Source organism: Diceros bicornis, chromosome 35, assembly GCF_020826845.1.
Source record: "Diceros bicornis minor isolate mBicDic1 chromosome 35, mDicBic1.mat.cur, whole genome shotgun sequence".
Classification (NCBI taxonomy): Eukaryota; Metazoa; Chordata; class Mammalia; order Perissodactyla; family Rhinocerotidae; genus Diceros; species Diceros bicornis.
The window spans coordinates 25092392-25108377 of NC_080774.1; the positions used below are offsets into that span (position 1 = coordinate 25092392).

The window sequence follows — 15986 nt, forward strand, 5'->3', positions numbered from 1 at the left end:
TCTACATTTACGGGCTGGCCCAGTGGCGTAGTGATTAAGTTCTCGCACTCTGCCTCTGCAGCCCAGGGTTTGCAGGTATGGATCCGGGGCGCAGACCTAGCTACTTCTTACCAAGCCATGCTGTGGCGGCATCCCATATATAAAGTAGAGGAAGATGGGCTTGGATGTTAGCCCAGGGCCAGTCTTCCTCAGCAAAAAGAGGAGGATTGGCAGATGTTAGCTCAGGGCTAATCTTCCTCACCAAGAAGAAAGGCAAAAAAAAAATATATATATATATATTCTACATTTACAGTATGCACATCCTCAAGTACTTTCTCAGGCAACTACATGCCTATAGAAGGGGATCTGAGAAACCCATTATTATTGGTTTATCCTTTTGCCTCAGGCTCTAATATGACTGCACAAAACCATTATTGGTATTGTCTTTATTTAAAAATGTGATATTTTGTTCATCATGGATTTTTAGTATTAATTTTGATTTTTAAAATATTGCATTAAATAAATATTCATCTTGCTCACTGAGTTTTTTGGCACCCCCCCTTAACATTTTGTGCCCTACAGCAAGTGTCTCACCACCCTTCCCCACCTCACCCTAGTCCCAGACCTGCTCCTAGCTCTGTGTTAGGCACAAAGGGGTCCAAAAGAAACATCATACATATCATTCAATCTCCTAAAAGTTGAGGAGAGCCAGTTTCCTGATGAATTCCATGATTTGGGTTAGTTACTAATACCCTACCTTCATATAGCACTTTAAATTCTTTTAATTTCAAAGACCTAATGTAACATGTCCCTCACCTCATTTGGCCCTCAAACACCTTGTGAAGGACGAAGGACGTGTACTTTTCATTCCCATCTGACAGAGGAGAAATTTGAGAAAAGAGAAGTATCTTGTGCAAAGCCACACAGCTAAAAACAGGCAGTCATGCACGTGGTTGTAGCACAGTGACTGTAGAACCACGGCCGTTGGATTCCCAGCCTGGGAGCTACCAGCTCCAGCCTTCCCTAACCTTGACCAGCATTAGACAATTTTTAAAACTCTCACTCAGCAAAAAGAGGAGGATTGGCATGGATGTTAGCTCAGGGCTGATCTTCTTCACAAAACAAAAAACAAAAAATCAAAACTTGCCAAGGTTTTTTACAGGTTTTTGCCAAATTAAAAAGTGAAATATTTGGGGCTGGCCCCATGGCTTAGCGGTTAAGTGCGTGCGCTCGGCTACTGGCGGCCCAGGTTCGGATCCCGGGCGCGCACCGACGCACCGCTTCTCCGGCCATGCTGAGGCTGCGCCCCACATACAGCAACTAGAAGGATGTGCACCTATGACATATAACTATCTACTGGGGCTTTAGGGAAAAAAAGGAGGAGGATTGGCAATAGATGTTAGCTCAGGGCTGATCTTCCTCAGCAAAAAGAGGAGGATTAGCATGGATGTTAGCTCAGGGCTGATCTTCCTCACACACCCACAAAAGTGAAATTTTTGCATTTCTAAGATATGACACCAATTATGGACATCTTTCAGGAGAAGAAATCAAATTCCTCTGAGGGTCAGGGAGAGAGAATCCCGTTAGTTCCCTCTGGGATGGAAGAACTTCCCACTAGCCACTGCTGCTAGGACAGAACACAGCCCCGGGATCTGGGTGTGTCCCCTGAACTGGCAACATAAAAATGTGTCTTACGTTTAACATTTTATCCCTGAAAGTTTTTGTAACTGCTGCAGTCCTCTTGATTATATGTTTTTCTTTAATATAAAAAATTACAATTATTTAATAGTTATTTAACTTCTGAATCCTAAAGAAAAACATGGATGCTTAAGGAAGCTCTTACTCGTCTTACCTCAGGGGCCCCCTGAGCCTACTCTCAAGTATCCCTGTGGTATACCACGCTTCTTTCTTTCAACGTTCAGAAATTTTGCGAAAACCATAGGTCAATTAGATGGAGTCGGCAACTAGTCAGGAGCCGTTGGCCAGCTGCAGGCACAGCACACGCAGCTCTAAGATGTCCCAACAGATAGCGGCTTAGGCTGAGCCCTTGGGTGTGGACATGAAGATGCTGGTTAAACATTCAGCCTTGGGAACCCAGCTGGACTCGACCAGGTCAGTCTTCGTCCTTGCTTCCAGGTCAGTCTTCGTCCTTGCTTCCTTTCGAGGAGTTTCCTGTTTCCCTGTCTGTAAATACACAATAGTATCTGCCACGTAATAGGGATGTGACGATTACATAAAGATGTCTGTGAAAGCTATGGTAGCTACTAATAAGCCGAAGCACAGAACGTCATTTGGGGTTTGGAAGGATTTGAAAAGTCCCCCAAAGTGGGTATTTCCCAGCAGAGGCCACTGCACTAAGTTGCACGTGCTCAGCCCTTTGCACCTTACAAACGTTCTCCCAGAAACATTATTTTGTGCCTCTCAGCAGCCTGGTGAGGCCAAGCGAGGGTCCAGAACATTCCCTTTACAGATCCGGGGAGACTCGCCCGAATTCGCCCTGGTGGGGGGGGGGGGGTCACCGAGTCGAAAACGAAACTCTTGGGCTCGGATCTATTTCGCAACGTCTGGGACGTAAAGGACTTCCTCTCGAGGGCGAGCAGCAGCCCCACCCCCGAGCAGGAACCGCAGCCAGCCCCAGAAGCTAAAGGCCGCACGCCACGCCCCGCCTCAGGCGCAAGTCCCGGATGGGGAAGTGGCGCGGACACCGAGATGAGGCGGAGGCCAGGCCAGAGCGGCCCGGGGTGGGGGGGGCGAGAAGGGGGCGGGGCCCCATGGGCGGAGCCACTGGAGCGGCGCGGGCTCTCAGGTGAGCGCTCTGGGGCTGGGGCTGGACGGGCGGCGTCTCGAGGTCGGGCACGGAAGCCCCTCGGACTGTGGGGGCGTAGACGGGGTGTCCAGAGGAGGCGCAAGGGCCCCGGGCTGAAGCGGGAGGGGGCTCCGCAGCTGCCGGTGAGTGGAGCTGCCCGCCCGGGCCCGAGTTTGGGGAGCGTGAGGGAGGGGGCCGTGTTCCAGGATCGAGTCTTGGCCCCGCCGCCAATCCGCTGTGTGACCTTATACGAGTCTCTGTCCCTCTCTGAGCCTCGGTGGCCTCAGCTGTGAAATGAGGGTGGGGGAGAGGAACCGCTGAGAGTTTGCACAGATGGAGGTTCGAAGAACGAACCCCTTGCCTTCCTCCTGTTTATATTCTCCTTGCCCAGAACATTGACCGCGAAACGTGAACGGCGGGAGTGCCTCTCAGTCTCTGGGCAAGTCCCTTGCTCTTCCGTTGCTTTCCTCGTCTACAAAATGAGTGCGCTAACCTCTGTTAAGATCTCTTTAATATTTGGGTGCTACTGGTTTAGACAGAGGCACGGTAATAAGTGCTGTATTCACTACAAGTTTTCCCTTTAAAGTGTAGTAGAGACAATATGTTCTTGGAAGTTGGACTAGACCCTGGCCCGAATTCCCCTTAGGTCCCAGATTCTGTGGTTCTGCTTGTTCTCCATCCCTCCTTGTAATTGGAGGAATGATTTCATCCAAGGCTTGGTGCCACCTCTCAGCTGAGCAACACTAGTGTTTGCACTGACCTAAAATCGAAGAGCAGTTGCAAGGGGAAGTCTTTTTGTTTGTGTTTTAATGGCAGGGAGGCAAGATGACTTCTCTCCCCCAAGCGTGGCACAGCTGACGGAAACAGCAGTACAAGATGAGAACAACAAAGGTCTACAAACTCGTCATCCACAAGAAGGGCTTTGGGGGCAGTGGTCAGTATTGATTGGTCTTTGGGGGTTGTGTAAGTTGGCTGAGGCTCTGGTGTGTCCAGGGCCTAGAAAATTACACACCAACTAGTGACAATCGAGGCTAGACAGGCAGCTTAACTGAGTGCAGCAGCAAGTATAATACAGTATCAGGGAGGGCAATAGGAGCAGAGAAGACAGACCCCTTCTAAAAGCATTTGCATTCTGACATCTAAGGAACATTGTGAATATTGCCAGTTTACCACTCTTTATTTGTTTGTATTTTTATTACATGTTTACTGTATATATTCCATAAAATCCCAGCCTGCACTGATTTGCCAGATAAGAGGAGCTTAGATTCAATGAGAGAGAAGTAGTATCTCTGCAAAGACAGGTGTGATCAAAGCGTGCACCTTTGTCTGGCTTCTCATAGTGAGAAGGGGCAGGACACACACATTGTCCTGCACCAAACCAGAATCCAGTATCAGCTCTCCATCTAACTTTTCCTTTGACCTGGGGCAGATTCCTGGTTTACCTTATCTACAAATTCAAGCCTTTTAGAATAGTTTCTCTTAACACCTTGAGTCTGTAAATCTGCAGAATACAAAGGCACTTTTAGTAATATGATTTTTTTTGGTAAAGGAATAATTTTCCTTTCTGTCCTAATGACCTTATTTGCCTGAGAAATTGGAATTAACACAAGTGTTTTTAAAATTATGTTTTAGTGTGTATTTGCTTCTGTGTTATGTATATATAAGCCTCCCAAAGGCAAGGACTACAAAAAAAGGGAAAACAATAGTTTCTATATCATAAGGTCTTGGGGTTAAGTAAAATGATGTATGTAAAGTATTTCGCAGAGTACCAGGCTCCTTTATGCTGCTCAATAAATGTAGCCATTATAATTACAGGACAAAGATATACCAAGCATTGCTATATTTAAAACACAATTTCTGCTAAAGTGCACAGTCTTGTTAATATTATACTTTGTATGCAGTTGATGCTGCCTAAACATTTGTGGAGTAGAATTGAATAGACAACAGAAATAACTTTTGACAGAGAGAAGGATACAAGGATACAGCATACACAGTGTATATACAATGTATACAAGTCTACTTTTTCATGTGTACAAGACAAAGGTAGCTAAGTGCTGTACCCAGTCTCCTGCAGGACTATAAACATATATCCAGCAAATATTAGGTGCATGCCTGTGCCAAACATGAAGATTATGAATATGACAAGGTCTCTTGTCCCTAAGGAGCTTTGACCTTGATGAGACAGACGTACAAAAAGGAAATGATAAAACGAAGCAGAACAGAGTACATGCTCAGGGAGTTTAATTCAGCTTATGGAAGTTAGGGGCAGACTTCACAGAGGATTTGGCATAAAACTGTCGATGGAAACAATATACCAAACAAAATTTGGGATTAGCCCAGTGCTTTGCTTTCCTAGGCTGAATTTTTTTTGGGTCTGATTATATTTGAAATCTGGATATACTTATTTGTCATGGTTCTAGCATAATTAAAGGCCATGTCTTTCCCCCCAAAACAAAGGAAAATCACTCCATCTTTATGGTTCTGAGTTTGTTATATTTGAAAGAGTTCTCCCCCAGCCCCAGTGGGGGCGGGGGTAGATAAACATATGAAACTATGTCCTCTCTATATTTTAAGGCTCTCATTTGACCCTAATGTGTCAAATATCTGAGGTTTTTCCCTGGTCAAATGCGGCCCTTCAAAGTCCAGGGCATTTTATTTGGCTAATTTTTATGACATATGAGAGGTGGTGGGCTTTAGGTAGAAGGAACCCTGGACTGGTAATCAGTCCTGGCTGTGCTGTGACTAGCTATCTACCCTTAGGTAACTTGCTTTATCTCCTAGGTTACTTCCTCCTTTCTGTTAGATCCAAAGATTTATTGTGAGGGTCACATTAAGACAGAATTTTTGGAAATTCTGTGAACACTGTGTAAATATAAGGGATTGTGCTGTATCTGTGGCACCCAGGCTGTTTTGTTCGTGGTGTATGCCAGATACACAATATTTGAGGGAGTAAAGGATTTTTCCCAGAGGCCTAATTCCCAGAGAGTAAGGGCTGCTTTTTCCCTGAGAGCGGTGGAGTGCTAGAAAGAGCCTGGGCTCTGGAGACAAAGGTACCTGAACACTGTCCCAATCAGCTACTCACTAGATTTATATTCCTTTGCAAATCCTTTAGTCAATCTAAATCTCAATTTAAAATGGAACCTCATCTTCGAGTTGCGGTGTAATACCAACCTGATGGGTTGTGAGGACCCCACATGAGAACGTAGACTGTAACCTGTCATCCAAGCGAGTGTGTTTTCTGCTTGAGATCACTGAACTGTCTTTCAGATGATGAGCTAGTCGTGAACCCCAAAGTATTTCCTCACATCAAGCTTGGAGACATTGTGGAGATTGCTCACCCCAACGATGAATACAGGTGAGTGTCTCATTAGGATCAAGGGAACTGACTGGGCAGCCTGCTGTTTCCAAGTGATATTTTGTCTAAAGGGCTTGAAGGGCAAGACAGCTCTTTGCCTTGGGATAAAAATGCTCCTGCCCTCTGGGGTTTGATAAACCAATAATGTTTTTAAAAGTAGTCCATTCTTTCTGTTTTATTTTTTTTTTTTTTGGTGAGGAAGATCAGCCCTGAGCTAACATCCATGCCAGTCCTCCTCTTTTTGCTGAGGAAGACTGGCCCTGAGCTAACATCCGTGCCAATCTTCCTCCACTTTATGTGGGACGCCGCCACAGCATGGCCTGACAAGTGGTGCACCGGTGCACGCCCGGGATCCCAACCTGGACTACCAGCAGCGGAGCGGGCGAACTTAACTGCCACGCCATGGAGCTGGCCCAATTCTTTCTGTTTTTAAAGCTGAGATGACAACTCTGTGAACAATTTTGTAGCATTTATCCATTTCCTTGAATGCAAGTGCAGTTTCTCTGTTTCTAAGGGAACTTTCTCCCATTGTTGTGCTGCAAGTTACAATATGTCTAGAGTGATCTGTTTGCCTTTTACCGGGAGTGAAGAAAGTTACTGCTTACAGCATGCCATCTCTGTTACTTTTTTCCCCAGCCCTCTGCTTCTGCAGGTCAAGTCACTTAAGGAAGATTTACAGAAAGGTAAGAATTCCATCTCTCTTCCCTAAGATTTTTATACTTTTCTTTTCTAGAAACTGTAAGAAATCTCTCTTCACAATCCCAGGGAATGAGGGCCTAGTTCTCTCCTTATCAAATTGTGTTCCCCTAGAAAAATTGTCAGATATCAAAACTGCCAAGGAATCTCATTTGTTAGCATCTTGAGGGCACTGAAGAAACTATTTAGAGTCAGGAGGAAAGTTAATCTGAATAGGTGAAGCTTTACACTTAACTCCAAAAAAAACAGTTGAAGATCATGTTTCCTAAATATTATATTTTTTCGCAAAATATTTGTTAAGCGCCTACTCTTGGTGAGGGGAGGAAAGAAACATATATTGATGATTACCTACCACGTGTGCGAGGCACTGTACTGGATGCTTTTTGTCATCTTTCTTTCTTAGTCTTTCCAGTTCTCGAGTGAGCGAGGTGAATTGGTTTGCTGAAGTCAGTAAGTGGAGGAGCCAGAGCAATGATTCTACTTACTTGTTATCGATCCAAATCCTTTCTTTTTTCCTCTAATGATTATACCATGCTGATCAAGGAGCCAAAATGTTAATTGAGAGCAAATAAGGTAATTCCTTAAATAGTACTTAAAAGAAAAAAAAGAAAGACGCTTCAAATTTGCTCTAAAGGGTTTTGATGTCAACCACTCTTTTATAATTCAATTTCATGGGAAAACATTCTATAAAACCCAAATCCTAAGAGTGTCCTCCTTACCCTCACCCCATCTCCTGGCACCTGTTATATTTCTTACTTACCAGACTTAAGGGGTCATTGAAAAGTTTGTTTCTTCCTTAACTACCTCCACTACTTGCATTCCAAACTTAAAAGGATCCCTTTCCTCTTTTGAATTTTCACAGTTCTTCAAACTTTTGTTTTTTTGAGGAAGATTGGCCATGAGCTAACATCTGTGGCTAATCTTCCTCTTTTTCTTTTCTCCCCAACACTCCAGTACATAGTTGTATTTCCTAGTTGTAGGTCCTTCTAGTTCTTTGATGTGGGATGCTGCCTCAGCATGGCTTAGTGAGCAGTGAGTAGGTCCGTTACCCACGATCTGAAGCAGCAAACCCTGAGCCGCTGAAGTGGAAGGCACGAACTTAACCACTACGCCACTGGGCTGGCCCCCTGAACTTTTTTATGTTGCTTCTTAAATTTTTTGTCTTTCCTCTCTCTCTGTCTCCATTTCTGTCTCTGTCTCATTTTTTAACTGCTTAAGCTCAGGTCATATTTCACCTAAAAAGCAGAGAATTCGAAATTTTAAGCAGAGAACATGTCTTGCCCATGGATCAATTTTGTTGCTGGTTGAATGTCTGAGTATTTATAGATTAGAATATATTTACCTGCTTTTTCAGAATGTGTTATCTGATCCAGATTTCTTCTTCTGTTTCAGAAACTATCAGTGTGGACCAGACTGTGACTCAAGTGTTCCGTCTAAGGCCTTATCAAGATGTCTATGTGAATGTCGTAGACCCTAAGGTGTGTCTTTGTTCTGGACTTGAATGTCTTTGGAGAATGATTAGCACCCTTCCTCAAGATTAAGTCTCTAAAGAAATAATGCGTTACTTAAGTGGGGAGTTAGACTATTAAATATATGGTCATATATAGGTCATTTAAATTATAGGTAGTATGTAGGTTGCATTTAAAACCCTCTCCCTTTTTTTTAAAGCCTGTCCTAAAAAGATTCTGTATGTATATGTGTGTTCATGAAACTAAATGTAAAAAATACTAAAATTTCTTTACATATTCTCATTTGTCTTCTAGAAATGATGCTATAATAGGTAAAAATAATTGTCCAAAAGATATTATTGATGTTATCTAGAGAAATAAAGCATACAGCTCGATGTCATGTTTGTGTGCCAAATCAAGACTAAAACCAGTACCAGAATTTGGTACTCTGGTACTGTTTGTGCTTAACCATGATACAGCTGCTGTAGCATCAGTTGTAGACTCATCATCTGTACTCAGAAACCTTCTTTGGCATGATACAATTCTATATGTCTGGGTTCTGCTATTGAATGGTCTTCCAGTAGTTTTCTTTTTTGCCAAAAAATTTCTCCATGGTGAGTGGCATTTTATGACTGTAAGGTGTGAAAGAGTAATGGAGAGAGATATATTTGATTATGTCTTTTAGGATGTGACCCTTGACCTAGTGGAATTAACCTTTAAGGATCAATATATTGGTCGTGGGGATATGTGGCGACTGAAGAAAAGTTTGGTAAGATGGAATTTAAAAAACGTTTGTTACTTTTTCCATTATATTAATAATCCGTGTTCATAATAGAGATTTAGAAGATCTAGTAGGGAGAAGAGTATAAAATTATTTCTCATTCCAGCATCACAGACAAGTATTGCAAACACTTTGTGTATCTTCTTCCATTCTCTTTTATAGTTTTCTTGAGCTTTGTTTTGCTTGTTTATTATCACAGATTTTTACTCTGCATTTTTTTTTTAAAGATTTTATTTATTTATTTATTTTCCCCCAAAGCCCCAGTAGATAGTTGTGTGTCATAGCTGCACATCCTTCTAGTTGCTGTATGTGGGACTTGGCCTCAGCATAGCTGGAGAAGCGGTGCCTCGGCGCACACCTGGGATCCGAACCCGGGCTGCCAACAGCGGAGCGCGCGCACTTAACCACGAAGCCACGGGGCTGGCCCAACTCTGCATTTTTAGTTTGAATGGGAAATTATATTATTTTACATTTGAATGGCACTTTAGTTTTCAAATTTTTACTTGATCTAATTTACTCCTCACATCTCCTCCTTGTGGACAGGTATTTCTTACCCCTAATTTATAGATGTGAAAACTGAGATTGAAAAGTTAAGTGATTGCCCAAGACTGGAAAGCTAGTAAGCTGTTGACACTGGGCAAGAACCCAGGTCTTTTTTTTTTTTTTTTTTTCTTCTGTGAGGAAGATCAGCCCTGAGCCAACATCGGATGCCAATCCTCCTCTTTTTTGCTGAGGAAGATTGGCCCTGAGCTAACATCCATGCCCATCTTCCTCTACTTTTTATGGGACGCTGCCACAGTATGGCTTGACAAGCGGTGCATGGGTGGGTGCCCAGGATGCAAACTGGCGAACCCTGGGCCTCCGAAGTAGAGCAGGTGCACTTAACCGCTGCGCCACTGGGCCAACCCCGAGAACCCAGGTCTTTTTTTTTTTTTTTAAAGATTTTATTTATTTATTTTTTTCCCCCCCAAAGCCCCAGTAGATAGTTGTATGTCATAGCTGCACATCCTTCCAGTTGCTGTATGTGGGACACGGCCTCAGCATGGCCGGAGAAGCGGTGTTTCGGTGCGCGCCCGGGATGCGAACCCGGGCCGCCAGCAGCGGAGCGCGCGCACTTAACCGCTAAGCCACGCGGCCGGCCCAAGAACCCAGGTCTTATCGCTTCCAGGTTGGGCTGCTCTTTGCTGAACCTGCCTCCATTTTTCCTGATTCATTTATTTTTAATTAACATTTCCCACTTAAAAAAATGATCAGTTCATCAGAATTGTGAGCTGGTGCTGAAAATTCTCCTTATTGGACTTTTTGTGTATTATGAAACAACAAATTATAGGTAAAATTTCCATGCAGTGTATATTTTCAGAAAAAGATATCTTAGCTCATTTTTTGTTTGGTGGGGAAGGTTCTGTTTTCTAAGATGAGACATAAATGTTCGGTATTTAAATAAGTATGTAAATGTAGATATGTGCGCAAACATATGTGGGGATAAGTATGTCAGTGAAGCTGGCCACTTATTATCCACCTGGTCTGGACTATTGTCTATACTTGCCAAACTCTTTAGGAACCTGTTGGTATACCTGCCCCAGCAGGTTTTCCTATGGGATAAATTTATTACTCCCATGTTAGAAGAGATTAGAAAGCCAGGAGACTTTCTTTGTGACCTTTTATGGCTTTGATGTATTGTTGAATCTCTCTCTCTTCCCTTAGGTCAGCACGTGTGCCTATATCACTCAGAAGGTGGAATTTGCTGGCATCAGGTAGATATTACATCACTCGACTTATCAGCTAGTAAACAGAAGTAGGATCACTGGACTGCATAAGGCATTTGAGGCATATGGATGTCCATATGACAAAATATGCAATAACTTAAAACATTAGATTTTTGTGGCTAAAACAAACCAAAAAACCCCAAAATGGACTATAGTCATTTTAAGGTGAATGAAAGTTGCTGAAGCCACCTGGAATTCTGTAACAAAGGAGATATAGACTCATAATTTTAGAACCGGAAGAGGCCTTAGATGAATATGTTTAATCAAACGATCTCATTCTACAGATTAGGAAACAGGTTTGGAGACATAAAATGACCAGTACAGTAGTTCCTGATTTGCTGCCTTTTTAACTATATTGCCCTGCTCTTGATTTTTAAAATTATTTCTCTATTTCAGTTTGTGAAGAAGAGAGAAAAAAGTACTTTCTGAAACCCCTTTTAAATTCAAAAACCCAAACATCCACACAGTAAAGACTTTAAGCAGTACCAAAAGGTGTGTAATGAAATATAAATTCTTCTCTCTAGAAGAAACTGTGTCTTTCCTGAAATTTACTATATATACCCAAGCATATTTACATCTGGTTGACTCACTTTTAATGACCCTCGGATTGATCAGTGGGTTCTGGTAATGCAGTCCAGTCTCCCTTTAGGAAGTTCCCCATCAGCTTTTCGCCTTGTGGTTTCATACATTGATGATTGTTGCAGGTTGATGGTTTTCTAATTCAGTCATTCCTTCTACCTTTATTAGCCCGAATCCTTTTGTAAAGAACTTTCCATCATCAAGTAGGGCTGTTCAATCAGTCTAAACTACTGATCCTAAAAAAAGAAAGGATAAAGGATTCATTTTTCCAAAAAGAGATGTTTTAGAAGTTGTTGGAGGGTCAAAATTCTTTGAAAAATCTTAGCAACTAAAGCACAGCCCAAGAAGTGACATAAGTCTCGAGCAGAACAAGGAATGCAACCCAGATTCATGCCTTCCAGTACAAGCTAGTCTCTCTGAGTGGCGGGCCAGGAGTCAGGAGACCTCTGTCCTACTCCTGCAGTGCCAGAGATTAGCAGGGTGGTGCTGGGCAGGGAGTCTCGGAGTCTACTCATCTGCAAAATGAAATGGTTGGTTTAGAATCTTTTTCTGTAAAGGACCAGATAGTAAATATTTTAGACTTGGGGCCACATGGATCTCAGGTCTCTGTCACAAATTCCTTGATTTTGTTCTTTTCAACCATTTAAAAATGTAAAAATCATTCTTAGCTGTGGGTCATACAAAAACAGGAGATGGGCAGCATTTGGCCTGCAGGCTATAGTTTGCTGAGCCCTGGTTTAGAAACCTTCTCAGATCCTTTTCATTAATTTCTTTGTTTCTTTATGTAAGTGCCCTCATACATGTGGTGCTGGATAGAGAAATGAAAACCCTGACATAAAGTTCATTTTAGACTTTTAAAAATCTGTCCTAATATTTTGCTCATTCATGGTTAAATGTAAACCACGACGTCTTCTACCGTTTTCCAGGAGACTTATTTATGGTTTTCCTACACTGGGTCAGAAGTCACTTTCTTTTCCTAGCTACATGAAGTACATGAAGGCATGCAAATTAAAAAAAAAAAAAAAAAAAAAATGCTCTGGGCCTCAGATGAGAAAAGAAAGTATAGTCTTTATTTGTATAGTTAAAGTCATAATAAATTATTAAAGAATTTCTCTGTAATTTAGCTTTTGAACCTGGTAAATTAGTCATAATAATTAAGGAGAGATGAGATAGTTTGATTACCTTGAGACTCTGCCTTTGAAACATTATTTTCCCTTAAAAAATAAACATTTTTATTTTCTCTGAGTAAATTCCCAATATATTCTTTAAAATGTTTTTAAAAACCCTGAAATCAGTATTTTAAAAAAATTAAAGAAAAATTTAAAAGAAAAAACATTGCACTAAAATCTTATCTCCTAACAATCAGCGTTTTGCTTTTTTAAAATATTGAACTTAGAAACCTAGTCTATATGATCTCATTGTGAAGAGATCTCATTTTCCCAATTATTGTTTTTGGGGCTGCCTACTAGCTGTGGTTTCTTTTTTTACTTAATTTTTTTTTTTTTCCTGACTCACACTCCAGAGGAGCAACACTAAGTAACTTCTGGCTCTGACTTCTCAGCTGTTCAGGAGCTGACAGACCTTTGTGGAGAATCACACGTAAAGCCCCTTGGAACATCCAGTTTGGGTGTTTTCCTGCTAGGTCCACCCCACTGCAGAGGATCTTCTGGGATCTTCTCAGACTTGAGCTCTGATTCTATGGTGGCCATTCTCTTAAAATGTCTCTCCTAATTATAGAATTAATACTGTTAAGTACCACTTGTTCAGCACATGCTATATACTAGGCATATGCTAAATATTTTTACATATAATGCTTGAACATTGTAGGCAATTTGAAAAATAGAATAAAGAAGCAGGAAAAAAAACATAATATTACTACTCAGAAGCAGCCACTGTTACCATTTTGACATAGTTCTGTCAAAATATTCTGTCTTTTTTTTTTCCTTATTGGCTTGAGACCATATACTATATATAATTTTATATACTGTTAAAAAAACCCCCAAAACTCTGTTTTCATAATTTAAAAAATATATATTTATTTTAGGAAATTTGGGTAATATAGAAAGTATAAAAAAGAAAATTTACAGTGGCGTATAAGCCAACTACCTACGGGTAACTACTATTAAATTTTGGTGTAACCTTCCAATATTTTATTTTCATACATGCATGCACATATATGTATCTTTACTTAGATGATGATACTATGTGTACTATTTTGTATCCTTTTTCCCACTTAAAAGCCTATAAACATTTCTGGTAAAGTTAAAACTCCTTGTAAACATTCTAAAGGTTCTGTGATATTCTCTTGTCTGGATTCACTTTAATTTACTTAGCTGGACTGCCATTGCTGGACATTTAGGTTCTTCAGAGGTGTGTAATGCAAAGGACACTATACTACCATACTTTGCAGTTATTTTAACTATTTATTTACAGAATGATGATGCTTAGTTATAAGGATAGTGGTGATCACTGACCCCCAACAGCTCATTTGATAGAAAAGGCGGGGGAAGTGACCTGCCCAAGTAGCTATATAAATCTAGTATGCAGGGACTAGTGCCCGCCCAGGTCATCTCTTCCTGGTCTAGTGCTTGGTAGTGTGCCATTCTGCCTCCCATTTTGTAGGAAGCTATGTGTGCTCTTGGGTTGTGTCCTGGGGGATACGGATTTTGCACTTGGCATCTGTCAGTGGCATTTCTTTTTCCCTTGAACCAGTAGAAAAGAGAAGGGATGCTGCCTCAGGGCCATTCTCAGTTTCTAGTTGGGTGAGGGCAAATTACGGGCTTAGGAGCAAAAGTCAAGATTGCATTCTCTCTGTGTGAGTGTGTGTGTGTTTTATAAAGAATCATTTCCATAGGAATAATAATAACTGTTTTGTGGTTTACCACGTCCTCTCATTTGCATGTCTCATTGGATCGTCCCAAGAGCTCCAGAAGATGGATGGAGCAGGATTCTTATTAACCGCATTTCCTGATTTTTTAAAAACTGAGGCTCAGAAAGGTTATGGCTTGACCTGCACAGGGAATGGAGGCACAGGAATCTAAGCCCAAATTGTGTAACACCACTTTGTCTATACATACTAGTAGAAGTTGGTGAGTTACTGCACTAACAGCGAGCTCATTTTAGAGGTCTGGTTAATTTGGTGTGCAGTAGCTTGTATGCAGGGTACTTCCTCTTAATAGAACTCATAGATCATGGGAACATTGAATCCTTCCTTATAATGTTAAAGAAACAGAAGTCCTGCGGCCTGCCCGGTTGTGTGGTGGTTAAGTTTGCACGCTCCGCTGCAGCAGCCCAGGGTTTGCAGGTTTGGATCCAGGGCGCAGACCTACATACCGCTTATCAAGGCATGCTGTGGTGGCGTCCCATGTAAAGTAAAGGACGATTGGCATGGATATTAGCCCCAGGCCAATCTTCCTCAGCAAAAAAAAAAAAAAAAAAGGAGGATTGGCAATAGATGTTAGCTCAGGGCTAGTCTTCCTCACAAAAAAAAAGAGAAAAAAAAAAAGATACAGAAGTCCCTTCTCATGTCAGGCTTGCTACAGTTGTCCACTCACCAACTTGGGCAAAGGAAGACCAAGAGGCACCTCTCTTGGTGAAAGCAGAGACAGGACCCTGAGAAGCAAATTTGAAAAACATGGGCTTGGTCTAGCCTTGTTCATTTTACAGATGGGAGAGAGGCCCAGGGAGGCTGACTGATTGTGCACTGTTTCCCAGGAGCCTGAGGTGTGACTCGTGGTATACAACATTTCCCTTGCTTTTATTTTCTCTTTTTCTCTGTTTTTTTTTTTAATGGGGGCTGGTTGATTACTCAAGGCCAGGCAGGCAACTGCACTGGGGTTGGTAGAAGAGAAGGGCTTTAGTGGTTGGTTGAGGGTTGATTATAAAGTCCCCAGGTAACAGCTATCACTTACTTTCCAGGATAGTGTTTTGTGTTAATATTTACCATTGTTATAGTTCTTGTTAATAGAAATAGCCACTAGTACTCTTTTTGTGTGTGTGAGGAAGATTAGCCCTGAGCTAACATCTGTTGCCAATCCTCCTCTTTTTGCTGAGGAAGATTGGCCCTGGGCTAACATCCGTGCCCATCTTCCTCCACTTTATATGCAGGTCGCCTGCCACAGCATGGATTGATAAGTAGTGCTTAGGTCTACGCCCAGTATCCGAATCTGTGAACCCTGGGCTGCCGAAGTGGAGCTTGCGAACTTAACCGCTATGCCACTGGGCTGGCGCCTCCGCTAGTACTCTTAATTGAGCACCTCTTTTCCCAGCACTGTCCTGTACAGTTTCCCTACATTATCTGGTTTAATTCTCAAAATAGCTCTGTAAAGTAGGTATCATTATCTCATTTTTTTTTTTTTTGTGAGGAAGATCAGCCCTGAGCTAACATCCATGCCAATCCTCCTGTTTTTGCTGAGGAAGACTGGCCCTGAGCTAACATCCATGCCCACCTTCCTTCACTTTATGTGGGACGCCGCCACAGCATGGTCTGACAAGCCGTGCGTTGGTGAATGCTGAGGATCCGAACGTGCGCTGCCAGCAGCAGAGTGTGCGCACTTAACCACTATACCACGGTGCC

The 15986-nt window shown here is 42.1% G+C and overlaps 1 protein-coding gene across 10 annotated transcripts in view; it reads left to right on the plus strand.

Annotated features, from left to right (window-relative positions):
• Positions 1 to 2810: 2810 nt before the first annotated feature.
• Positions 2811 to 15986, plus strand: part of DEPDC5 (DEP domain containing 5, GATOR1 subcomplex subunit) — a 117320-nt gene continuing 104144 nt past the window's right edge. For all 10 annotated transcript variants that reach the window (XM_058531856.1, XM_058531858.1, XM_058531857.1 and 7 more), the window contains exons 1-7: positions 2811 to 2928; positions 3602 to 3719; positions 6053 to 6140; positions 6777 to 6823; positions 8229 to 8314; positions 8970 to 9053; positions 10770 to 10819. In XM_058531856.1, coding sequence (XP_058387839.1) covers positions 3662 to 3719; positions 6053 to 6140; positions 6777 to 6823; positions 8229 to 8314; positions 8970 to 9053; positions 10770 to 10819 — 413 coding nt within the window. In that variant the 5' untranslated portion in view covers positions 2811 to 2928; positions 3602 to 3661. The remainder of the gene's footprint in view (positions 2929 to 3601; positions 3720 to 6052; positions 6141 to 6776; positions 6824 to 8228; positions 8315 to 8969; positions 9054 to 10769; positions 10820 to 15986) is intronic.